Here is a 25030-nt window from a genome sequence, read left to right as displayed (position 1 = left end):
GTAAGGGTAATTTTCTCCACATCATATCTCAAATATTATTATTGTCAAATAGGAACAAAAAAATCCTGAAACATATTTTTTACTCCTGATAAATGTCTGGTCCCATCAGCAGTTTAGTAAAGTAAGCCTCCAAACCTCAAGCAAGCACCTTACGTTGGATGTAATTTTTGATTCAGAATTTCTACCGTAGTAATTTCTCCTTGAATAATGTATGAATGGATTGGCTGGCAAGCAGTCTAAGATGGATCCACTCCAACGTACCTGCAACCTCAGTGAGGAGTCTTTTCATGAGATGTGTTCTGGTTTTGTTTCAGTGTATCGGTTCTTGGCGTGTTCAACTTCTCTGCTGTGAACTTTGTGAGGCGAGACGTGTTTGATACTGTGACGATTTATCTTGACACAGGTAAGAAGCAAAAATTTGGACTTATAAACTCTGTTCTTTATCATTTTCTTTATGACAACTAACTCATTTAGTCTTCATAGTTAGGCTTTTTTTGACAACACAGTGAAAGATCTGATGTATCCTCTTATTAGCCATTTTTTTTGTCATATTTCTCTATTAAAATTGATAAATATATTAAAAGTTTGGGCATTTATGTAATTTCAAAAGATATTTTACTGGACTATATTTTCTGTCAGCAGTGTGTATTTGAAGAATGACATTTAGCTTACTATGGTTTCAGACTTGCTAACTCTTTAGCATGAAACCAGCAAGATGTATTTGGAAAAATGTGTATATGGCACTTTTGCTAAAAAAATGATTTGATGTATAGGACGTCTCTAAAATCATTTATTACGTTTGAGTTGTTTTGAGCAAAGGAAACCATGAGCGAGCTAACTAGCTTGACTGAAAATATGAACTATAGAATGATAAGTTGTTCGTTTTACTTGACATATTTTTGATATTTTTACCATAAACACAAAATGTAATTCACATTTGAGCTCGAAGTAAATAACAACTGCTTTTGTTGTATTCATCTAACTCAGTGGCATTTAACGTTGAAGCAAATTTGCCAGCTTCATAATAATATCCCACATAAATATATCTCAATGGGAGCACTTGACTAATCCAGACTCAGTTTCTAATGATTTTTTTTTAACAGCATCGGTGCCCAAGTGTTACAACGCAAGCGACCCAGAGCTCAACTCGACAGCATGGTTTGCAGAATATATTGGACCGTTCATTGAATTTATCACTCTGCAAGATTTTTTAACATTCGGATCCCCAGAGGTACTTCCGAAGAATGTTTTGTTCGTCTTCTAGCTAGTCTACTTCTTCATGTATATGAGATAAGCCCTACAGACTAATTCACATTTTAAACAATTACCGCCTCTTTACTGCAGGTTCTTCAGGTGTTCACTGTGAACCACCAGAACATCGCCATCTTCAACCAAACCGTCGTACCTGTCAACGTCAGCAGCTACTACACAGAGCTGCTATACAAGCAGGACAGCAACTTTAACCCCATATTGTGAGTGCTCATTGGACATTTTGTCCCCATTCCATGAATCGCTTCTAAATTTGAAAATATGTCATGTTCACAGGCGGCAAACCATCTTACGGTTATAGCATGTCTGCCTCAGACTCTGACATCTCTCACCTCTCAACCCTAATGGGGACAAATACTGTAGAAAGTTAGTTAGTAGTTAATGTGTATGTATAATAAAGCCACCATCAGGAATTAAATAAGTAAAGTCATTAAACTGTAAATGTCAGCGTTTGTGTTTTTTCTGTGTATCCTTAATGACATTGTTTTCTCTTTGCAGCCTTCCTCTGCTGTTTCGTTGCTTTGCGCCAGGGATGGCATTCGACCAGTTATCGGCAGATGAAACCACGGTTGTTCTGCACAACCTGACCACCCTGTGCACAGACCTGGATCCTCAGGTCAGCTCCTTTGCACTGTTCTTTAACACGGTTGCCTCCTGGAAACAAGCAGCGTCTTGCCACTGTTATGACTCTGACACTATCTGAGAAGGGTGAAAATTGCTCGGTCCACTTTGACAACTCATTTCATTTCTGTGCTGTTATATGCAGAACAGCAGCGCACGCAAAAAGAGTAAAAACGATGGCTTTTAAAGGCGCTTAAGTGTAATAGAGGCGGAATGTGTCCTGTATGCGATGTCGTAACGTCAGGGGTCACCAACGTGGGTGCCCGCAGGCACCTGGAGCCCTTCAGGACCTCATCAGTTGCCAAAATTACTTAGCATTGATGGTTCATTGTGATTTCCAAGGTTTGTGGTACAAGTGATCATTTGAAAAGGTAAAGACTTGCAGAAATGATAAGAAATCGTGATTTTAACTTTATTAAATCATTGTGGAAATTGTGGATCGGTCACTTCGTATTAAAACAAAGTCAGTAAAAACAATAAATTAACAACATAAAAAAATGTAAACGCAAGGAGCTGCCAAGTCATGCAACCAATCCTTACGGATCGTTTTTAATGTTGTGCCGACAGGTTGCTGCTGCTTTGGCGGGAAACCTCGGCGACAAGATTGACTCCGCTTCCATCGCAGCCCTCGGCAACGAAAGCACCGGCATGACAGTGGGCCAGATCAAAAAGCTCGACGGCAAGGATCTATACGAGGCGCTGGGTACCCTAAGAATTGTGACGGGCTGGCGAAGAGGCCAAGCCAAGACCATTATCCTGATTATCTTGTCCTCAGGGCTCATGCAGGTATTTCAGTGGCCAGAGGTGGGCTGGGTGCTAACTAACTCTTTGTACTTACATTTATTTATTTATTCATTAACTTACATGTTGCTCTGTTTTTAACTGTGACTTAAAAAAAAAATCACATCCCAGTTTATCTTTCATAAAAAAAATCAATAAAAGTAGAAAATTCAGCCACTTTACTTCAATTAAATGAAGTGCAAATATACTTAAGTACAAAAATATAATACAATGAAACGTTATTTATATAGTGCATTTCACAACAGCGGGAGCTGTAACAAAGCACCTTACATATCGTGTAATATAGATTAGCAGTAAATTAGAACGCAAATTAAAAGAAGATACCAGATAAACAGCAGAACAGCGACATTCTCATGTTGAGTCGAAAGCCAAAGATTAAAAATGTGTCATAAAATGAGTTTTAAAAGTGGACAGAAAGTAAATATAATTATTATTAGTATTATTTTTTTTTTTTACCATCAGTTACCCATTTTGATAACAAAACTAACAGATAGAATTGATTTTAAACTGGCACAACACAAAATCCATTCTCCACAAATCTTTCTTTTCACCGACAACACCAAAGAATTCTCTTAAATAAGACCCGGAGTGGCTCATCTGGCGCACCGGGAGAATTCTTGGTGGGCCGGGTTGCTTCATGGGATGCCAGGGACCGCTATTCCCGCTCGCCGTTCTGTTCTGAAATCAGCAAATAAAGTGCTTTTGGTAGCCCGAGCTTTGTTATCGCAGGCATTTAAAATATGTTTACAATATACTGACTGCATTACCTTTGTTTCTAAGGGTCCCAACAAAGGTTGCAATAATCCAATACCAAAAGTCGCAATAATTTAATACATGACGAGAAAACGTAAGACTATTTTGACAAAGTAAGGTGTAAAAAGTACAGTTTATCTGTTTTCCGATAGAACAAGAAAAGTTAAAAAGTTAACAGAAAAGGAGATGCGCAAAAAAATGTCATTATTTATATATTGTTACTTTCCACAACTGTCAGTGCTTATGTGTGATATAATGAACGTGTCACCGCCAGATCAACAATGCGTCGTCGCTCTTGATGCTGGGTTCCCTCGTCATCGGCGTTCCTGCAAATACTTTAATGATTATTGACGGATCCCAGCTGATCACAGCATCCGAGGACCCAACAATCCTGATGCACCTCACAACCGCCCCGCCGATCATCCCGCAAGTGCTTGTGTCGCAGGTAGGACACCTTACATGTTTGTACAGCGGAAAAGCACGCTACCCTAATTGTTAGCAAGTCTGCCTCACAGTTCTGCAGTTTGAATTTCTACACAACAGAACAGTTTACCCCACCCCCAGTCAGAAATGGTCCAATCCAAATTGAAAGAAATTTAAAACACAGGACGTTCCTAGACTTTACATTTGGGATTTTGCCTGTCAGTAATGTTGACAAACAACCTGAAGTTACATTTTTGGAGTCCAGACCATCATCATACATGACTGTGTTTAATATTAGTTTTTTATTTATTTATTTATTTATATGATTTCTCGAAGTTGCTCCACCACAGCTAAAGGAGCAGGTGAGCTGTTTTCAGGCCAGGGTTAAAATTGTTTCCGATTTTTAACTATAGTTACTTTTTATTTTCTTTGTGCTTTTTTTTTTTAATGCCTTTCTTTGTTTACTTTTTATTAGTTTTAGTATACGTTTTAGTTTTTTATGGAGTGTTTGTGTATAGCAAGACAAAAAATAGTAATAAAGTAAATTGAAAATCCGTTTGATCTTTTCTTCTGTACGGTAATGGTAAAATACTCGAAATACATAAAAAAAGCTTATGAAATTAATTGACTAAGATGAAAACAAGCGATAGTTTTGTTATAATTCTAGTAAATTTTACTTATTTTTATTAACTTAAAATGTAGTTTCATTTAGTTATCATTTTTTTAAAAAGCACTCTTGTTTTTATTTAATTGCAACTCTAAAATCGTTTTCCAGTTTCAATTATTTTTAATTTAATATTTATTTTCAATTAGTTTTCATTCACTATAAAAACTTTGTTTCAGACCAGTTCTTCACGTTGCAGACTGGTACCATGTCCAGTCATTAAACTTTCTGAAAAATAATTATGAGATCAGTTCGAAGAGCAAAACTAACTTCAGTGAAGCATATGACATGTCTTTTTCATAAATACAAATTATTCTGTTTGCCAAGGGTGTTAATCTGCGATTAGAATCTTAGTTTAGTTTCTTCTGTCTGTGGCTAACATTCAAATATTAAAATGTCATTGACTGAGAATATTTTAAAGACTTTTTTAAACATGATCCATTATAAAAGGAATTCCCTTCCCCCTCTAGATCATCAACGTGAACAGCAATAGCGACGTGATCCTGGAGAACGTTCCCGACGACTTGGCGACGGAGATCCCTGGCGCTCTGCTTTTGGGTATGAGCAGTAATGAGAACATACTCACCAAGGTCAACAGAAAGAAATGGAAACGCAAGCAGGTGGGAGCTCCTGACAAAAACTTTGCAAATACCAACTTCTGTACCTGTCATATTCAGTACGATGTGTTTTATTGTTGGTGTAGGCTGAGTTGTTCTTTGAGGTTGTTGCTGTGGAATCGGCAACGACACTGCTGGGAAGTGCAGACAAGTGAGATTTAATTTCATAGAATTCAGGTTTTAAATTGCTTTTGTTTTTTTTTCTGGGGTAGATTACTGAGTGTGTAGTTTGTCTGCAGTTTATCATCATCTGTGCTGCAAGGCTTCACGTGCACTTCAGTGAGGACTTTTCAAAAGTCACAAGTCAAAAGACTGATCCGGGCGTGCCGGAGAAGTGGCAGGAACAAGGTGAAGCTCGTGGAGACTCAGGTGAGTTGTTGCATGAATCCCAGTCACAAAATTCAGCATACGCAAGCGTGCCAGTCTAATTTTTATTACACTGAAATGTCTCGTATGTTGTATGGTAATACTTTAACGTTGGTTTATAACACTGAACAATTCTCCATAAAAATTCAGAAAAATAATAGAAAGGATGATAAAGAATATGCTGAACTTTGAAGATAAGTCATTCATTCTATGTTGGCTAGATGAACTGGATTCTTGAGGATAGGAACATAATCGCTGTAAATTTGGAAATTGGAGTGCCAATAAGGAACACCGGACTTGAAATTTATCATTGGATACTTTGAAAATTCTGTGTGGTGAAATTGAGGCTGGAGAATAAAGATCTGAAACTTAAAGGCAAAGTATGTAAAAAAAATAAATAAATACCTAATAATAATAATAATAATAATAATAATAATACAATTACTGTGAAGGTCCGGAAGTTGAAACTGAATTAAAACACGAAAAGACAAAATCATGCGAAAAGGTGGACAGCAAAGGGAATCAATGAAGAGGATCTGTTTTCATTTTCTGTTGGAGCCTTTTTCATGCCAGTAATTGTTTTTGAGTCAATACATAATTTTGCTATTTCCAATGCCAAAATTGAAAGGCAAAAAGGTGACAGGAAACACGTTTACACCGATTTTGACTGTTTTGTCATATATTATTGAAAGTGAAGAAAACATTTATCTCTATTCACCTTGACTGGAAAAGATGGTTCACTGTATCAATCACAACTACCTAATTCCGGACAACCTCCCATTCAAATAAAACCTTACAATCTTGTTTTTTTTTTGACAGCTAACCTGCATGTACAACCACATAAAAGACGAGTCGGACGCCACCAGCTTTGAGCTTTACCCTCCGGATATGCTGCTGTATTACAAGTACGTGCATCATCATCATCATCATCATCATCATCATCATCAGACTGCTTTGTTTGTTTGCGGTAACAGAAATAGAAGAGCATGTTGTGGAATTTTGGTTTGGTGTCCTTCCACAGTTACTCGTTGGTGCAGCAGGCCAAATGCAGGTCTTACTTTGAACAGCTGGCAGAAGCTGACTTCTCCGTCTTCTCTTCGGTGCTCAGCAGCATACCGACTGTTCTGTTTGAGAATGCCAAAAGCTGCCTGGTGAGTTCAGGACACAAGCTGGCAACGGAACAATCCGGACAGACTGAGGATGTGTTCCTGAGTTGATCCTCTTTTTTTTGTCATCCTACAGTGTTATCATGCATAATGACCACTTTATTCTCCAAAATTCTCCAACACTTACTTGGTTGTAATAAAATTCAGACTTTTCTGTCTGGTATTTGGTTGAGGAGGAGAACCCAAATGCAGGAATCAGGCAAGGAGTGGTTTAAACAAAAACATTTGATTACCAAAAGAATAAAACAAATGGATCAGAGTGCAAAATAACATGGATAAAGTAAGCAAACTAAAAAAGTAGCAAAATAACTATGAATGAGTCTACTGAAACACGCTGCGCAACGACGGACGGACAATTGACATGAATCATTGACATGAACAAAGACCTAACAAGAAGGGAAAGCAAAAAGGGAAGTAAAAACAAACACATTAACGAGACAACGAGGAACACCTGGACACGACACAAACGGTTATAAGGAGCTGATTAGCAAACCCTCGGGAATGGGACGACAAGCACAGGTGGACGCAATAAACTTTAACAAGAGACACACCAAACACAAGGAAAAACATGAAACTAAATACTGAATCAAAAACAACAAACACACACCATGACATTTGCTCCCTCATCTTTGTTGTGATGCTACAAAAAAGTACTGTCTCATTAAAAGTTCACCTCCTGTTTTAAAAAAAAATATATATATATATATATAATTTTTGTAAGTAATTTTATTCATTGTGTATTTTTTAAATTAATCGGTTTACTGGTTATCAGAATTGAATTCTAACTAATACCAGAATCTGTATCAGCTTCAAAAAAGCCATACTAGTCTGGCCCTAGTAAAAGTTGAGCACCTATTCCACCTTTTCACTCCCGGACTAAATTTTGTGTTTGTATACTGTGCATGGAAGAATATGCACTATAAATGGATTTTTATTTTCTCTGCTCATCCCAAGGGTATCACCAACCAAAGTTTGACCAAGGACGACATATCGGTGTTAGGAAACATGTGTTGCATTCTGGACGCCGCCTATATCAGCAATTCGGACGCATCCATACTGGAGAAATTGCAGAACTGCGCAGAGCTCAGTGAGGTCCAAGTCGCTGCAGTGGAAGCTCGCCTGGAGAGCGGCAACATGAAATACGGGTACGATGGCAGGGGGGGGATGTGGAAATTTGGTTGGTTCTGAGCAAATTCACAAATAACTCTAAGATGCTACGAGATGACGCCAAAACATGATTATATGAACGCGGTGATAAATGTCATGAAAGTATGGTGAAATGACCCGGTCAAGAGCGTTGTATGTTGTCGAGAAGCCAAGTTTAGCCCGGGCTGTTAGTGGAAATTCCGGAGACCATTCACCGCGTGTGTTTTTGCTCTCCGCTATCAAATCATTTGTAAGATATTTATCTTAAAGGGTTATTTTGAAGGATACATTTGAAATGATATGACTTTGCAATCACAGTTTGTTTTACATTTGTGGTATAAATTATTAATCTAATCAATTAAAAAAAATGTCCATTTACTGTAATTTTATGGCCGCCATCTTTTTTGTCTGACGTGTACTGGTGTGTTGCTATCCAGCCCGCCATCAAATTGGACCAAAGCAACCTTGGAGGAGCTTGGAATTTTACCTCTTTTTATGACGTCGAACTTCTACAACAACTTCGACCGAGTAAGTCACACTTTTTTTTCCTCAATTGATGGATTAGTCCAGCGTTTCCTAACCTTTATTGAGCCGACCCACATCATTTCATTATTGTACAGTATTTTGTGGCACAACGCGAAACAAAAGTGTAAAAAAAAAAAAAAGGATTTGGAAATCCGGACTAGTTGAACACAAAGCTACAATTCTGATTTATGAATGACATCAGGTGTCAGACGTTCATTGTACGTTCTGCCAGCAAGTGGAAGAGCATTTAATTGTTCTTCCTGTCACTGTACATCCCTGGCATAGATGGATGAATAAAAAAAAATTACAAATTATTTGCAGTAAATATAAAAATATTTTTAGACCAATTGGGTGTGATTGGATCATTTCCAGCAGCACACCTGATGATCTCTCCTCTCAAGGCACATTGTGTCGCGGCGCACTGGTTGTGAATCACTGGGAATCATCCGTCTGTGTGACTCTTATGCTCTATTTGTTGCTTTGCAGGAAACAAAGCGGAGTTTCTTGAAGGACTTCCTGAAGGTTCTCAGGGAAAACGGCGTGGACAAGCAGAAGCGGAAGAACCTGAGGAAAGAAATCAGAAAGTCACTTCGAAATAAAGTCAAGCGATCGCTCGGTTTGTTCTTTTTTTCCTTTTTGAAAAACTCCCCCTAAGAGCGAGTTTCCCTGTTGACCCGGAATCTTTGACTGTAGAAAACGAGTGCACGGTGGGATTCATCACGCATGTGACCATCAGCGACGAGACCTTCCCCTTTGACTACTTCGACATTAATCAGTTCAACTGCTGCCTCAACGCCAGCATCGTCAGAGACAACTTGGACGGCATCACGCAGAAGGTGGACCAGGACGACTACCTCAAGATCGTTCTGGGGAAGCTCCGAGAGGTAAGGACTGCTGGAGCTTGAGCCCCGGCCAAATTAGAAATGATCAAAACTGTTATTCTCAAACTAGGGACAATCATTTGCAATATATTACGAGACATTTTCGAAAAGGGCTTACCGGTGTATATGGACCGCCTCACCAATAAAACAAATATAATGAATAATAAGCTTTCGGCCAATAATAATATAATCGTGACGCACGACATCCTTGCATTGTGCTCCATTTTTTTGCATTCTCACACTATTTCGTTCGTGGGAGCAGTGCACGTCAGCTCATGACCGATGGATCTCAAATAACAGATAGATGGATGAATTTGGGTAATTTTCTTTCTATAAAACAGGTCATGAATATTTATGTTGAAACAATAAAATAGTTCCTATGATACTTACAGGTGCACATGGGGGTGATCTCGGTTTAAAGACTTTGTAAATGAATTCAGGGATTTGCTTCCTGTATCCCACTGAGGGGTAAACGTTTGTGAGTGTTGGCAAAATTACCGAAATGCACATTGATGACGTGACCCTGGGGAGCTTGCTTTTTTTTTTTTCCGCTGTGCGACAATAAAGTGTAATTGTACATCCACTCCAGTAGTTGGCGGTGGCGCTCTCCTTGCCCATCGTGCACAGCAAATATTAATTCTACGGTGTAGGTTTGTTTTTCAACGAAAATGCTATTATTTAGAGCTGTGGAGGGGTTGGGGCCCAAATTGCTTTCTTCTTGCTAACAGAAAAAAATTGGCGAAGCCATAGCTTGATCTAACCTGTTCACTGTAATCGCCTGAGATGTCCTCCCAAAGTAAATGATGAATTGTGAACCATGCGCTCTGATTGGTTCGAAGGCATATGCAGACCACTCAGGCATTCCGGAGGATCAAGTGGAACTTTTGGGACTGGCGTCACGTCAAGCCACCAGTGATGACATCAACTTGTGGAACATCACTCTCGTGGAAACACTCTCCTCCCTCATGGATTCATCCAACGGGCCCTGGAACTCAAGCCTGGTATGTGAACACGTGTCGAGTCAACATTGGAGTAGTTCTTTTGAAGGACGTGTTTGGCCCTCCATGCAGGCGAACCAGGTTATCACCAAATATCTGAGTCACGACGGGAATACGCTCGGCAGCATGGAGCTCAATGCCATCGGAGGAGGCAACCTGTGTTCTCTCGATGCTAATGTCCTGCAAACTATTTTGGCACAAAGTCTCAGGTATTGTATGGCATGACATCGTCAAAAATGGCGCTGTTTTTGATTAACAAACCCATACTATGGTTATAATAGTTTGGAATTTTTCATTTGTTTTTATTTAGTTTTATTTTTTAGAGTTTACTGCCTTTTAAGTTTTTTTCCTGCATATTGCTTCATTTTAGTTTTGTTTTTATTAGTTTTAGTTTTTTTTTGTTTCATTTTGTTTGTAATTAACAATTCATCAAGTGCAAGTTAAAAAAAGTCACAATAAGTACTGTGTAAAAATGTAAACTACAATTCCCAAATGACTGTTGAACTTAAAAAAAAAAAGCCCGCGTATGAAACAAGACATTTTTGATATTCTTATTTTAGATGATTTTACAAAAGTAACATGTATTTTCAATTAGTTATTCGGTTTTACAAGAGTACTCTCATTTTTTGTTTTATTCCGTTAATGACAATGTTTTTTCAGTCTTAGATTGAGTTTTCATCAACTATAAAAATCTTGACCCAAAATGATTTATGCACAGAGCATCCATAAAGTATTTAAAGTGCTTTATGTTCTCCACATTTTGGTTTACCATAGCCTTAGTCCCACCAAACTCCCCTTACAATTCTGCACGTATCACCTTTCAATTTTGAGCTTCATGGCAAAATCTGTGAATGCTTTTATACTGTTCATGTGTTTTTGCAGGCTTGTTTTAATAAGCACAAATTAAACTTTTAAACGTCACCAATTAGTCCTTTTTGGGTGCTGTGGGTAGAATTTAAAGTGATTTTAGATTTTAAGTGGTTTAAAAGAGGGATATTTTAAGGCTTAAACTGAGAAGGGGGAATAATTCACATTCACTATTTGACATTCGAGTGTGTCGCCCGCAGAAACGCGAGCGTCTTGAATGTGTCCATCTGCATTCTGGCGAAAAAGCAAGTTCTTTTCGTCACTGCTTTCAAAGCTTTTGGAGGAACCACCCGCTCAACCGTCTCCACAGCGGAGTATCAACTCATGGAGCCTTATCTTGGTAGGACAACACGTGATGTTTGAGCATCAGATTCTTACACCATACCAACACTAATTTAGTGTGTTGACTAATTTTGTTCAATCATTTAAATTCAAATCTGTAGGGTGTCAAATTGAGCAGCCAATGTCTTATGTAAAAATTTTCACTCAAAATGAAGGCTACGTTTGACTCTTTTCTGCCCCAAACTGCAGGGGGCGCATCGCTGGATTACATTCAAACTCTGGTGAACGCCGGAATCAACATGAACCTGGAAACATTCATTTTGCTCGATCCAGCCGTTGTTTTGGTCAGTGTGCTCAGGCTAATCAGTTAACATTTTTTTTTTTTTAGTTGTTCACTGACTGTCTTTTCCCCTCTCCCAGAACATGAGTGTAAGCAATATTCGTGATCTTCTCGGCACCAATTTGCCCAACATAAAATTGTACGAAGATCAAGAGCTGGTCAGAGAATGGATCCAAAGCCAGAGGCAGTCTGAGCTCGACCAACTGGGAGTGGGGCTTCAAGGAGGCAGAGCTGAGCCAAGAGATACGACCACAAACGCCCCCACAGCCGACCCGACAAATACGGCCACAAACGCCCCCACAGCTGACCCGAACCAGCCATCATCGACAACCTCTCCCAGCTCCATTGGTGAGTACCGAACAAAAAAGTGGAGGGGTTGCTATGTTCTTCCATATTGAGCACATTTTACATCTTATAGATATGTGTGTACGTGTTTCATGGAAATGCTCAGTGAACTGGATTAAAGAACCGTGCAGGCTGTTTTTGTTTCACGGGTCAGAGCTGCCCCATGATATTGGCTACAAAACGATTTTGTAGCAGTGGTCCAGTTTTCAATGTCTGCACTGCAACTGTAGCCAAGAGTTGGAGCGGCTTGTCAAATTGCCCTTCTGGCAAAAAAGCCAACAATCGGCTACATCTAACATGACTTCCTGTTTCAGGTACTCGTGTGAGAGCAAAGGTCGACAAGCTCTTCCTCCTCATCCTCGGCCTCCTCTTCACATCTATGTGACTAATCGACTGAAGAATATCAAGACAAATTTCTGAGATCAACCTCGTAACCCAGTGATTCACAACCATGGATCATCAGATGTGATGTGGGATATTATCCAATTTCACTTGATTACTTCAAAAGATATTTCAATTTTTTTTTTTACTACAATGTGCCTTTGTTCATCAATCAATGCCAGTGATGTACACTGACAGGTAGAACAATTAAATACACTTGATGTCCACTTATCCTGTTCAATCTGTTGCCATTCGCAGAACATAATAGTAATAATAATCATAATAATAATAATGTTCAACTGCACGGGATTTGATTTAAAATCAAGACCATTTGTGGATAACTGAAGATTGTCAATATTTAAGAATACATGCACAACTTTTTGTTCGGTGGTGTGTGATTAGATTTTTCCAAATTAAAAAAAAATGCCTTTGCGCAACAAAAGTTGAGAACCACTGACATAACCAGATCTTGTATTTAAATGCTTTAAAATATACAATGACTTGATATTTTTATTGACGTATTTTTATGCTGCAGTGATTAAAGTGTTCAAATAAAGGTAGGATAAGTTTTGATGGTATTTATTTAATGTGTGTCTGCTCTGTACTATTTCAAATATTTGGGGCTTCAACTGCCATTAATTTTGAAAAAAGCAAAAAAAAAAGCAAAAACAAAAAAACGCACACACACGATCGCAAATGGAAAAATTATCTTTAAAAAAAAAAAAGATTCAATATGTTACACAAACTATTGCAGCATATCAATACCTGAATTGTTAAATAGAAATGACAGTTCAGCGATTCAAAGTGAAAAAATAGATCAACTGGATCACCTTTGGAACACAAAAGCAATTCAAGTGTTCAAATTTACAACTGTCACAACACTGAGCAGTCATTGGCACGGAAATCCAAAACGCAGCTCAATTCTCATGATCCACCACCAAGGAGGGCCAATTTGTCATTGTAGTTTTATTTCACTGCACCCAAAACTAAAAAAAAAAAAAAAAAAAAAAAAAAGACACAAAATGGTAAAAAGAAAAAAAAAGTAAATTAATTGGTCTATGAGATCAAATTATTCGTTAATTTTCTTAGACCTGGCTATGTACATAAAATTTGAAGCGTTAATGAAAACTCAATAGGACACCTGTGACGTAACCTCGTTCAAAACAAACGGCTCAAAATGTCGGTGCCTGCTGAACAGAAACTGCACATTAGACGTGAATTTGTCTCACCGTGATCACATCACATTAAATTCATCATGTGCTCATGATAAAAGTGCTAAGGGGCAGTGTGGTTCCATTTATGTCAAATTGAAAATACAATATAGGACACCTGTTTGACCTTAGAAATCAAATTTGTCTCTCCTGAGTGATGCAAGCTGGTCTTGTTCACAATTACTTTCTTTAAATAGGACCGTTCGCATTTGAAAGAAGGGAGGAATGTTGGCCTTGGTGGAGGTCTGCACTGAGTGTTATCCCCTCGTTAGCTTAACAGAAGCATGATTTTGAAAATGCAGCCCCGAACCCAGTTTCACTCATCAACACAAAATTTGGCATAGGCACATCCATCATGAGTAGTCCGACAAAAGAGACTCCGAAAGCCATGCCTGAAACAGACATTTAACGTTCATATTGGCTATTTCCAAGGGTCCTTCAAAAACAATCTCGTAAAAGAATTTTCGGCCAATTACAGTGGTACCTTGACATACAAGTTGAATTGGTTGAGTGACAAAGCTTGTAACTCAATTTACAATCTTACCCCAAATGCATTCCACTGAAATGCTTTTAATCTGTTGCAGATTTCTGGAGCGTAGCTATCCACTGTTATTCACTGAACCATGCCGGGGCATTTTGGTACTTTGTTCAAGCGAGTTTGAGGAGCTTTGTTTGAAAATAGTACTTTACCAAAATCGTGTGGCATCTATAGGGAATTATGAAGCTAATTGGAGGGGCGTTAATTACTCACGGATTATATTACATATTATATACATTATAATATGATATTATATGTTGGGTAGTTTTTGGATTGTTCATTATACGCAGTTTATATTTAATTTTGACTTTGGTTTTTCAAATTCAGTTAGTTTTAAATTTGTTTTCAGAGTTGGTTTGTTAGTTTTTATTTTTGTCAAATTTTTGTTTTATTTAGGTTTTATGAGTTTTATCATTAATTTTATTTTTGAATAAAGGGTATTTTATGTGTACAAGATTAAAAAGATGCACGGACAAGATTTGGAAAAATGTAGCTTCATTTAGTCATTGTTTTTTTTTTTAATAAATCCCTCTTTTTTATTTTCTAGCATTTAGGAAAATGTTAAAGTTTTTATTTGCTCTGTTTTACAATACTTTGTCCTCTAGTATTAGTTTAACTCATTTGCTGTCAGCCCAGTACATTGAAAAATCCGGTTACTTTTTTTGTCTATTTTTTTTTCTTTGGGGGGGGGGGAGTTCAATGTTAGCTTTGTCTTGTTATAATCTGTAGAAAAAGAAAACTCATTGAAATTGACGTTTTTTGCCGATTAATTGTGAGCCAAGAAACCAGTTCAAAAAAAAAAAAATCTGGCTTTTTTTGGGGAGTGCCTGCGATATTTGAATGTAATCATATTACGTTGTAATGTGTTTTTAAAAAAAAAAAAAAAAAAGGAAGAAAAATCTGCATATTTTTGCCAATTGTTCGGGCCCAACTTGAGAGTCAAGGTACCACTGTGCTATAAAGTTCACTTCACCGATTCATCCCTTCACATACCGGTGCTGCAGCCTCCCGTAGCAACTGTCAGGAGGCCAAATGATTTCCCACCTGCAGGTCCTCCGCCTGCACCTCATCCACCACTTCGGCCTCTGCGGTTTCCTTCAAGGCCTTAAGCACCATCCTGAGTAGCGCGTTTTGGTTGAGCAGATTCTCTGAGGCGTTGGCCAGCTCCCGCAGCCGCCGCAACGCCTCGGCCAGTTGTCGGCTCTTCTCCTGCCGCTGCTCCTCCAGTTCGCGTTGCTCCCGCCGCAGCTCGCTGTTCTGAGCTTCAAGACCGCGAGCGTCCAACCGCAGCTGCCGGTTGTCGCGCCAAAGTTGCGCCAGCTGCTGGGAGAGCAGCTCACGGGCGCGGTGTAGCGTCCATACCTCACGCTGGAGGGCTTCCACCTCGGCACGGAGGACGGCACCGCCGGGTCCCCAAGTGTCCGTCGCGCCGGACGACGGCGGTTCGTTCGTGTCTGGGGACGAGCCGGAATGCTTGAGGATGAAGCGGAGGAGGTTTGGAAGAGTGATGGGAAGCTCATCCGGAAATTTCACGCTGAGCTGTTTTCTTCAAACACAAACATACAATTATGAAAATGATAAAAAGGAAATTCATCTGCATCTTCCCCTGTACTGGCTTTATGTCTTTCCTCACTACATCCGTCAACCATCATTTCAAGAATGCTTAAAGACAATCATTCACACTAAACCTATTAAACGTCAGAAAATTTCCCATTTTCTCTGAGCGCAGTGACAAATATTTGCAACAACTATTTTTTTTTCCTTATTATGAATGCTGAGAGATTCACACTCATCCTAACTGATTGCTCTTACCTGTAACGTGGAAAAAAGAGAATGGAGGGAACACGATCCGCCATGAACTCCCACGGGAGGTCGTTACGTGCAACGTTCACCCTGCAGACAGCAAAAAACTCTTTTTTACCTTTACATTTTCTGAAAGGGAGACACAACTAAACCATTCTAAATAGTTTCCGTATCTGCCCCTTATTTCTCTAACATATCAGATTTTCCCAATAACAATGGACGCGTCAGTAAATTTTGCCAGTCCGTCATTCGTCCTTCGCCAGTGACCGGGCCACCCGTCCATCATCATCAGTCCGTCAATATTTCAAGCCGACCAAATTTGGCAACATTAATCACACCATCATCATTATTTTTACCGCGCTTCCTTCATTGGTCTGTTACAATTTGCCACCACTATTTTAGGACCAGATCTTCTGCTTTCTTCTTCTTCTTCAGTGGGGAGAACAGACAGAGCTCAATAAAAAGTTCAAACAAAACAAAAAAAAAAAAGACACGTGAGCGCGCACACAAACACGCGCCATGGTGAAATAAAAACGACGTGAGACAATATTTTTGCGGTCTGACAGCTCGAGAGGAATACAACACAGCCAGGTTCATTTTTTTTCTTCATCAGCAAGGAGTGAGAAAAAAAAAGGAGCAGGTTTCCCGTCATTCGTCACTGGCCACCAAAACAGGTATCCGTCAGTGTCAAAATGATGGATGTCGACCTCTGGGGATGCGCGACATTAAATTTATTTGAGTGTATTTCAAGGAACGGCTGCTACTGTATCATCATACCTGGCGACGGTGACGCTGCTGTCGCGTTGCAGCAATCGAGCCAGCTGGATGAGGACGTGGTTGTGAATGGAGCAGAAGCCGCACCACTGAGTGTAGTAGAAAAGCAGCACGTCCTGCAATAAACATCGGAGGATGCTGCTGAAACTGATCCGAGGTCAGGGAGGGTGTGACGAGAGACATGCCTGGCAACCTTTTCAACGTCCATGACGTAGGGCACGAAGGAGGACGTTGTGAGTTCGGCGATGAGCGGCTGCGGAGGCTCGGGCTGCTGCTGCAGGGATTGGTTCTGACTCGTGACTTGGCGTTCTCTCGGCTCCTCGCCCACCAAATGTCTGTGCAGGAGGCTGTAGGGGGCGCTGAAGTTCATGATGAAGGCCTCTGGAAGAAACATGAACATGATTGGCGTCGTCTCACATCATTTTAAACGGGCTGCAGCGCAACCGGCTTATGAAACCAGGCCTTGATCGAGGTGTGCTGTCAATTTTAACTCCGAGCATGAGGTAATCACGGAGTAAATGTGAATATTGTATGTAAAATATATTTTGTTCAAAGGATAGGAAATTAAAGTATGTTCATGAGGAGTGAGGCATTTTTAAAATTGTCTTTTAATAACAAAAAGAGAGAGAGAAGAAAAAAAGGACTTTGTTTGTCTATGACACATTTTGTTAGTGATCTTTAACAATAATAACCTTGACTATTATTAAAACTGGCGGTCAGCTTACCTAGAGACTCAGTGAGAGTGGCGGTGGGGCTTCGCTGTAACACATAATGCACCTCCTCCTTCAGGTTCACGATGGCCGCAAAGGAGCCGTCACCGTGCACCCCGGCCTCCCGGTGGCGCCATGAGGAGGAGTTTCCATTTCCTGGAGCCCCCAGCCTCACCGCCAGCGGCCAGTTGAGCTCCATGTCCAACACGTAGAATCGAAGCGTTTTGTTGGTCTGACAGCGGAGCCCCTTGAGGGCATCGGACGAAGACTTGAGGGTGGAAGAAGAGTTTTGCACATGGGATGCCTCTTTGGTTTTTGAGCTGTTGCTTAGCTGAGGATGGACTTTTCCACAGCAGGCACTGTGTCGGCTCAGTGGGCTGTAGTCGAGCGCAAAGCTGCGACAGTGAAGGTGAAGGCAGCAGCGCTTGTGTGTGGACAGCGGCGTGGAGCGCAACGGACAGCGCGCCGACGGCGCCGGGCACACGTCGCACCACACGATGGAGTCGGAGGAGAGCACGGAGTGGCAGCACGGCATGCTGGAGGTCAGGTGTTTGTTTTGCACGTCACAGGAGTGATAACGTAAAGCCACGTCTGCAACCTAGGACAGAAAAACAGTAAGAACTCGAGAATGCAGTTTCTCTGAAAAAAAAAATTGTGAATGCTGAAGAAGCTGATGTTGAACTCCGATGGAGTGTTATTGTGGAAATTGGCAAGCAACTGCGATAAATAGTATATGTGTTTTTTTTTTTAAATTGTGAAAAATAGCACACTATAATATTCGACTTTAGAAAAGCATAGAGTAACGACATAATTAAATAGAATTAAAGAGTTTTTGTCACACTGTCTCCTAATAAAGTTGTATTGTATTGTATTTAATGCACCTTTTGCTGGTCAATTTAGTTTATTTATTTTGGCCAGCAGGGGGCAGTATAAGACATAATATAGTTTAGAAGAACATAATACGGTATAAAATACGATACAGTTTTATTTATATTGCGCATTTTACAACAGCTGCAGCTGTACGGCAGTAAAAGTCATTTGTGAGAGACAATAAAGGATATATGTATGTGAGTTTTGTTATATCTGTTGACATGTGTTCCCATTAGTGTTCAGATATTAATTGATTAATGACTAACATCATCGTCATCATCATCAGATAGATGCTAACTGTTAGCTGAATTTGGCTAGTTTTGAAAGAATGTTCAAATTATGTTGACTTAATCTTGCATCTTGAGGTACCACTTTATTGTATTGCTTTTCCTGCGTGTGAGTGCTAAACATTTACTTCATGTAACACCATATATTCTCGTCTTCTGTTGGGCGTGGCATACCTTGACTAGGGCAAAAAAATGTGGAATTCTGGGAAAACTGGGAATTTTTGCAACAGAGAATATTAGCCGGAATGAACCAAAGTTTGGGAATATTTGGAAGCCTGTCGTGAAAATGTGAAAGTATGACAAAGTAAAATGGTGTGAAAGATGAGGGACTTTTTTTGGGATCAGGTCTCATTCAATTGAATTGTTTTTTTTTTTCTTGAGGAAGATGTGTACTGTGTGGAGAAAGGTACAACTTGAAAGTGAGCGTTTTTGGGGAAGAGCAAAGAATTTTGAGGCATAATGACATGATTATGCTCTTGAGTATATATGTCTGTGTGCTCACCTGCTGCAAGAGGCCGTCCGGCTCGGAAACTAGGGGATCGTGCGGCAGGAAAAGCAATAGTGCAGCACCTTTGGTCAGTTCCTGTTCCAGGAGGCGAGACTTGGTCCCCGGCGGCTGCAGCCATTGCAGGACGCTCTCATGGTGCTCAAACACCCAGCTACAAACAGCACGGGATGTGAAGTTCCGTTCCCATCGAGGAAAAATCTGACAAGCAAAGTCACGACGGTGTTATTTCAGGTCAAATCACTAAAGTCTTATGTTTACATCAGGTATAAAATAGGGACAGGCATTTTTTTTTTTTACCTGAAACAATTCTCTTAAATCTTAATGGATATTAAATACACATTTTCTATTAAAAAAGAACAGAGGGTAAAAGGTGAAAAAAAAAATACTAGTGGGGGAAAAAAAATACAACTCTGGGAACTCGGGTGAACTACGGTATGCTGGGGTCATATGTAGTTTTAGGTTGTAATATCACCAATCACCACTAGATGACACACATGGCCTACTTGCACTCATACTGGGTCTTATATTACCCTAAACCTCTATGCGAGATGGCCTAATACTTTTTTGCCCATTTGGAATGACATGCAAAACAAACAAAGTACCTCAATAATATTAACATTTGGAATGAGTGAATTTTTGTTGATAAAAAAAACAAACATAAAATGAGTTCCTGCACTTAATGTTGGTTTCTTGATCAGCCCTTTTGTGTCATCCTTGAATGCTAATTTTTGTGCTCGACAGCATTTTGCGCTGGGAAGAAAAATAAAATCATTATATGATTATTTTGTTGATTGCTTCAAACCTTTTGCTGTTGGGTTAGGATAGTTGATCTTATACACGATATATGCATTCAGAAATGGATCATGGAAAATTAAAACAGTATATTAAGAACACGGATGCATGGATTTTGTCCACATTTAAAGTGGCGACTTTTTTTTTGTTATACAGCTGGTATGGAAGTGCGAGGTGATATGTCAAGTGGTATCGATTAAAAACCGTGACCCCCCTTCCAACATTTAAGTTGCCCACCACTGCTCTAAGTGGTGCCAACGTTGAAGCAAGCGATTGTTTGCTTACCAAAGAAGAGTTAAATCTTCTGTGGAGGTAAACGCTTTCATCCTCTTTCAACGAGATGGCGTCTGCCACTTGACTGTTGGTGACCACCCCGAACCGGACCACGCCCCGGAAATCTGTATGTGACCCCAGGACTGAATATTCTGCAGGGAGCAACAAACCAAGCATTGAAGGTGATCTCGTTACCTCTTTTTAGGGCCTGCAGAGCAGAGGCGAGGAATGTGATGTAGCCTGGCGGCTGAGGCGAAGAGTTAAACTGGAAGAAGCCCACCACTCGCGGCTGGGAAGCAGAGAAACACACTTTATAAAAAAAAAAATATTGCACACATGTGTGAGGATGTCTTCGGTACCTCGTGACACGAGAGGAAATCCCGCAGTGCGTCTCTCGAAGGGAGGTAAGTGAGAGGCGTCATCACTCTGAGGATAAAACTTTCCACATAGGCCGCCACAAACGGACCCTTGTACTCGATAGGCCCGAACCTGATGCAGCAAGACGAGTTAGTCGGGTGTCAGACAACAACTAGGGTTATGGAAGCTAGATAACACTCTGTCAACAGCACAGACCTTAATGTTTTAGTTTTTAGCTGACATAAACTCAAAGTAGTGAAAATGTGAATCTGTCTCCTTCCTCCCTTGCTGTTTATGGTTGTGAGTCGTCAGTGCGCTGAAAACAATGCTGCCACTCTCTCAGACAGGAATGTGAATCAGCAATAGGGTAGAGAATGACACGACCATTTTGGTAATCTGACAAGAATACACTCTTAACAGGAAGAAGAACTCACCGTCGGTAAAAGAGGTGGATGATGGGATACTTGTAGAAGTGGTTGAGTCTTCTACACTTGCCTTGACTCCACCAGCAGTTTATAGCCACAAACTGCACCTGAGGGTTCGATCGCGAGCACTCGAGTTACAACAGGTGGCGCTTTGGGGCAGCTTGCCTCAACCACACAACATTTCTACCAGGTGCACTATCATCGTGGTTTGGAACTACAAATCCACATTTGATCCGGCTTTTCTAAGCCAGTCTGTGTAGGGGGAATGACGATAATGTGACATAATCGGCGCATCGCACATTGTAACCTGTTGAATTAACGTGTACTGGTAGGGCAACAGTTTGTTTCTATAACGCTCTCATCACAGGTGAGTTATTTTCAGAACAGGTCCCGTGCCACTTGGGTGCTACTTGGTGCCAATGGGTTTTGTGTTAGTACGTTCTTTGTTGCTTGGTACCTGTTTGGCAAGTTTCTTGGCCACCAGCTGGACTTCCTGTCTGGCAGCCATGGAGTGGGCGCACCACGGTGCGTAGAAAAAGACAAAAGACACCTCGGAGACACTCCTGAGACGCTCCACCTAGTGAGGGGGAACGCAAGATCATATTACATATTTCGTATTATTCGAAGCCAGTGTAAAAATTATGCATGGCTTGAACATTTAATTATGTGATTTTTTTTTTTTTTTTTTTGCATACCATTAAAAAAAATACAGCATAACATTAGGTGTGTTTAAGCAATGTTTCTAAACCTTGATTGAGCCAAAGCACACATTTCACATCGGGAAAAATTCACGACACAGCATTTTAGCAAAAAGGTTCACAAAAGTATAGATACGCACACACGAGTTAATTAAATAAATCGCAGTGATTTAGTGGAAGTGCATTTCATTGTTTTGCCTGTAACTAAATGTAGTTGGCATAGATAAATTAACAAAAAAAGTTATCAGAAAATATTTGTCTGTCCATAGAATTGACATTGTGTAATTTTCCGCAGCACACCTGTTGATCTCTCACGGCACATTGGCTGAGAATCTCGTGTTAAAGGAACAAGTAGGTAAAATTTACCTGATCAACCTGACCCAAGTAGAAGTCCACAACTGGAGATTCAGGGGAGAAGAAACGCAATGGTGGTCGAGCTGCAGCCACCACGTTCTTCGCACGACTATGGATGAAAGCACAAGTCAATTAAAAAAAAACAAATATACATATCCTCAAATAATGTCTCTGTGTAGGCTGTTTTGAGGTGGTACTTGGTGAAAAAAGGTGGAGATCCACTGCCTTAAACAACTTATATTCGACCATAAGTGGTAGCAATACAAACAGATGAAGCATACAACTAAATTAACTGGCATATATTCTTTATCTTCCGCAAGAAACAACTCGTTTGTCGCCACTAAGATGCACTGTCTTCTTCTCTGCTCCATCATTGAATGTTCACGTAGTGTCGTACAGTGGTAGTAGATGCGAGTGTCCCGAGATACGAGTGCAAAGTATTTGAAGGAATTAAACTCGTAAACCAACCCACCCCAGTATGGGCTGATATTTGTGCCACTAGAAATTGAATCTGAATATCATCGATTTGAATGTGAATTGCTTAACTTGAATATTTGAATTGAAAACTGAATATTTGAATTGAAAAATGAATTATTGAATTACATAAATTGCATAATTGATTGATTTGAATCTGAATTTTTCCAACTACTATTTATGTAATTCAATAATTCAGTTTTCAATTCAATAATTTAGTTTTCAATTCAAATATTCAAGTTAAGCAATTCACATCCAAATCGATATTCAGATTACGTTTCTAGTGGCACAAATATCAGGCCACAGGGGTGCCTCTATGATGAGCAATGGATTCCAGATACATAGATCTCCTCGTCGGCCAATCAGCCCCTTCGTTTTGAAGGTCGGAAACGATCATGAGTATTGCCAGCCGCCATTCACAACCATGTGTTACTTTGATTATGCTTTTGCAGGACCGAAAGAGACCTCTGGAGGGCGCCAAGTGTCGGACACTTGCAAGGCTGGTTGCTGATTTGTTCACTGCAAATTTCTCTGGCGTAGCTTATATTTTATATCTTATATTACATGCAATAGCGGCTGGCAATACTAATGAAAAACTTAACGGCCTTAAAAACGAAGGTGCTGTTTTATGGGCTGATATTTGCGCCAGATTGGGTGACGAGGAGATCAATGCATCTGGAATTCATTGCTCATCCTAGAGGCACCCCTGTGGCCTGATATTTGTGCCACTAGAAACTGAATCTGAATATCGATTTGAATGTGAATTGCTAAACTTGAATATTTTAATTGAAAACGGAATTATTGAATTGAAAACTGAATTATTGAATTACATAAGTAGTAGATGGAAAAATTCAGATTCAAATGAAACAATTATGCAATTTATGTAATTCAATAATTCCGTTTTAAATTCAATAATTCATTTTTCAATTCAAATATTCAGTTTTAAATTCAAATATTCAAGTTAACCAATTCACATTCAAATCGATAATATTCAGATTCAGTTTCTTGTGGCACAAATACCAGCCCATACCCCAGTAATTGGATGAGGAGAGGCTAATTCAGACAGGGAGAACTGTGTCTTATAGTACTTATTGAGTTTCCTGTGCCTCATTTCAGCCTAATAACGTAGAAGCGAGCAGTCGTCGCGTACCTGCATGTGAATTTGACAGTCAGTACGAGCAGAACTCCGAGCACGATGGCCCCGCAGAGGAGAACCGGTCTCCGGGCCATCAGACTCAGCACCTGCCGGTGACCCAGCCGCGCACGCCGCAGCATTACAGCCCGTCGGCAACTCCTCCTGGCCCCATTTTGTTATATACGTCCCGGCGGCAGCTTGGGGCATCCATTAGCCCGACGTCGGTCAGGTGAGTAGGGGGATAACTACGTTGAATTGAACATAACTGCAGACGGCAACTCAAATACGATCTGACCAACCTTTCTTCCACACGTAGACTTTTCACTTCCGCAACAATGACGTAAGGGACCATCATGGAAAAGCCAGCAAGGATTTACAACTCTCTGACGGTATCCTGAAAGTGGATTAAAACACGTGCATTACCTTTGGAAAAATATCTGAGAATGATCACGTATATACATAAATTCTAACAACTCACTCATAATATAACCTCGTAACATATGCGTGTTGTGTTTTACGTGTTCTTGACAGACGGTCCCTAATTTGTAGTGACGTCGGCGGTGTGACCCATTTGAATGCTCGATACCGCTGGAAGCTAGTTACCCTGCTGCACATCGCTGAGAGCAGTTCGAGTCGTGGCTGATTTCAAGAGGTTTCTCTTGGAAACAAATACATTTCCTGGCTTTTATTTGGAACCGCTGTGCCCCAAAGTTTTTTTTTTATTCGGATTTCAGTTCAGTGGTATTCAATGACTTTTCTGACACTCAGGAGTATCCCAGCACAAATTGTTTATATTAAGAAAAAAATAAAATAAATAGTATATTATGACACTCAAAGGATGTTCCACCAACTTTATTTACTCTGAAGCAAGTAAATCATCCAGGCAAGACAGTATAGATTCATAAGTTTTATTATTTAATTAAACTCAGAAACTAAACTCTAAAGTTTAATTAGAAAAGGAAAAATCACAATCGTTGTAATGTAATTTACAACAAAAGTGCTCTAAAACTAGCAATCAACAAACAGCACCAGACCCCCAAAAGTTAAGAAAATAAACTTCAGAAATCCCATTATTGTTATGTTACTACAGTCTTAAAGGCTTTGCACTGGCTCCCAATTAGGTGTAAAATAGATAGATCTGCTGGTCTATAACTCACTTCATGGTTTGGGTCCTGAATACATACAAAAATATGAATGAATATAAACCCAGTAGGGCTCTGAGTAAAGTACATTTTAGTAATTTTGTAAGATACTTTTGTTTTCTCTACTTTGCTTTTGAATGTCGTTAACTGTAGTGTTTGTAAATGCCTGACGATGTCTTCACTTGCCTGAAGCACATTTAGTTGCATTGTGTATGAAATGTGCTCTATAAATAA

General features: G+C 39.9%; 2 protein-coding genes and 1 long non-coding RNA gene across 3 annotated transcripts in view; 2 read left to right on the top strand and 1 right to left on the bottom strand.

The window, feature by feature from the left end:
- The window catches only part of LOC148332122 (uncharacterized), a 33299-nt gene extending 20283 nt beyond the window's left edge, over window positions 1–13016 (top strand). The window contains exons 45-65 of the mRNA XM_088301856.1: window positions 315–403; window positions 1104–1231; window positions 1345–1472; window positions 1768–1885; window positions 2458–2676; window positions 3719–3889; window positions 5002–5151; window positions 5235–5299; window positions 5388–5517; window positions 6334–6419; window positions 6536–6665; window positions 7635–7825; window positions 8264–8354; window positions 8838–8967; window positions 9045–9235; window positions 10072–10233; window positions 10303–10439; window positions 11298–11437; window positions 11629–11723; window positions 11800–12067; window positions 12379–13016. Coding sequence (XP_088157982.1) covers window positions 315–403; window positions 1104–1231; window positions 1345–1472; window positions 1768–1885; window positions 2458–2676; window positions 3719–3889; window positions 5002–5151; window positions 5235–5299; window positions 5388–5517; window positions 6334–6419; window positions 6536–6665; window positions 7635–7825; window positions 8264–8354; window positions 8838–8967; window positions 9045–9235; window positions 10072–10233; window positions 10303–10439; window positions 11298–11437; window positions 11629–11723; window positions 11800–12067; window positions 12379–12449 — 2890 coding nt within the window. The 3' untranslated portion in view covers window positions 12450–13016. The remainder of the gene's footprint in view (window positions 1–314; window positions 404–1103; window positions 1232–1344; window positions 1473–1767; window positions 1886–2457; window positions 2677–3718; window positions 3890–5001; window positions 5152–5234; window positions 5300–5387; window positions 5518–6333; window positions 6420–6535; window positions 6666–7634; window positions 7826–8263; window positions 8355–8837; window positions 8968–9044; window positions 9236–10071; window positions 10234–10302; window positions 10440–11297; window positions 11438–11628; window positions 11724–11799; window positions 12068–12378) is intronic.
- Window positions 13017–13137: 121 nt separating this feature from the next.
- Window positions 13138–23966, bottom strand: txndc11 (thioredoxin domain containing 11). The gene is made up of 13 exons (XM_088301857.1): window positions 23670–23966; window positions 22058–22154; window positions 21451–21570; window positions 21003–21100; window positions 20571–20700; window positions 20407–20500; window positions 20224–20336; window positions 19141–19344; window positions 17497–18079; window positions 16965–17152; window positions 16775–16887; window positions 16007–16087; window positions 13138–15740 (listed from the first exon to the last, which is right to left on the bottom strand). The coding sequence occupies exons 1-13, from the start codon at window positions 23792–23794 to the stop codon at window positions 15215–15217; spliced, it is 2472 nt and encodes an 823-aa protein (XP_088157983.1). The 5' UTR covers window positions 23795–23966; the 3' UTR covers window positions 13138–15214.
- Window positions 23583–24685, top strand: LOC148332120 (uncharacterized). Its single transcript, XR_015844591.1, has 3 exons — window positions 23583–23883; window positions 23971–24043; window positions 24186–24685. It is a non-coding gene; the product is annotated as an uncharacterized LOC148332120 (long non-coding RNA).
- The last annotated feature ends 345 nt before the right edge of the window (window positions 24686–25030 follow it).

The sequence above is a fragment of the Idiotropiscis lumnitzeri genome, chromosome 8, assembly GCF_059441095.1.
Source record: "Idiotropiscis lumnitzeri isolate Australia: NSW breed Sydney's pygmy pipehorse chromosome 8, RoL_Ilum_1.0, whole genome shotgun sequence".
Lineage (NCBI taxonomy): Eukaryota > Metazoa > Chordata > Actinopteri > Syngnathiformes > Syngnathidae > Idiotropiscis > Idiotropiscis lumnitzeri.
Note: the sequence above shows the minus strand (reverse complement) of the source record. Positions and strands in the feature narration are given on the sequence as shown.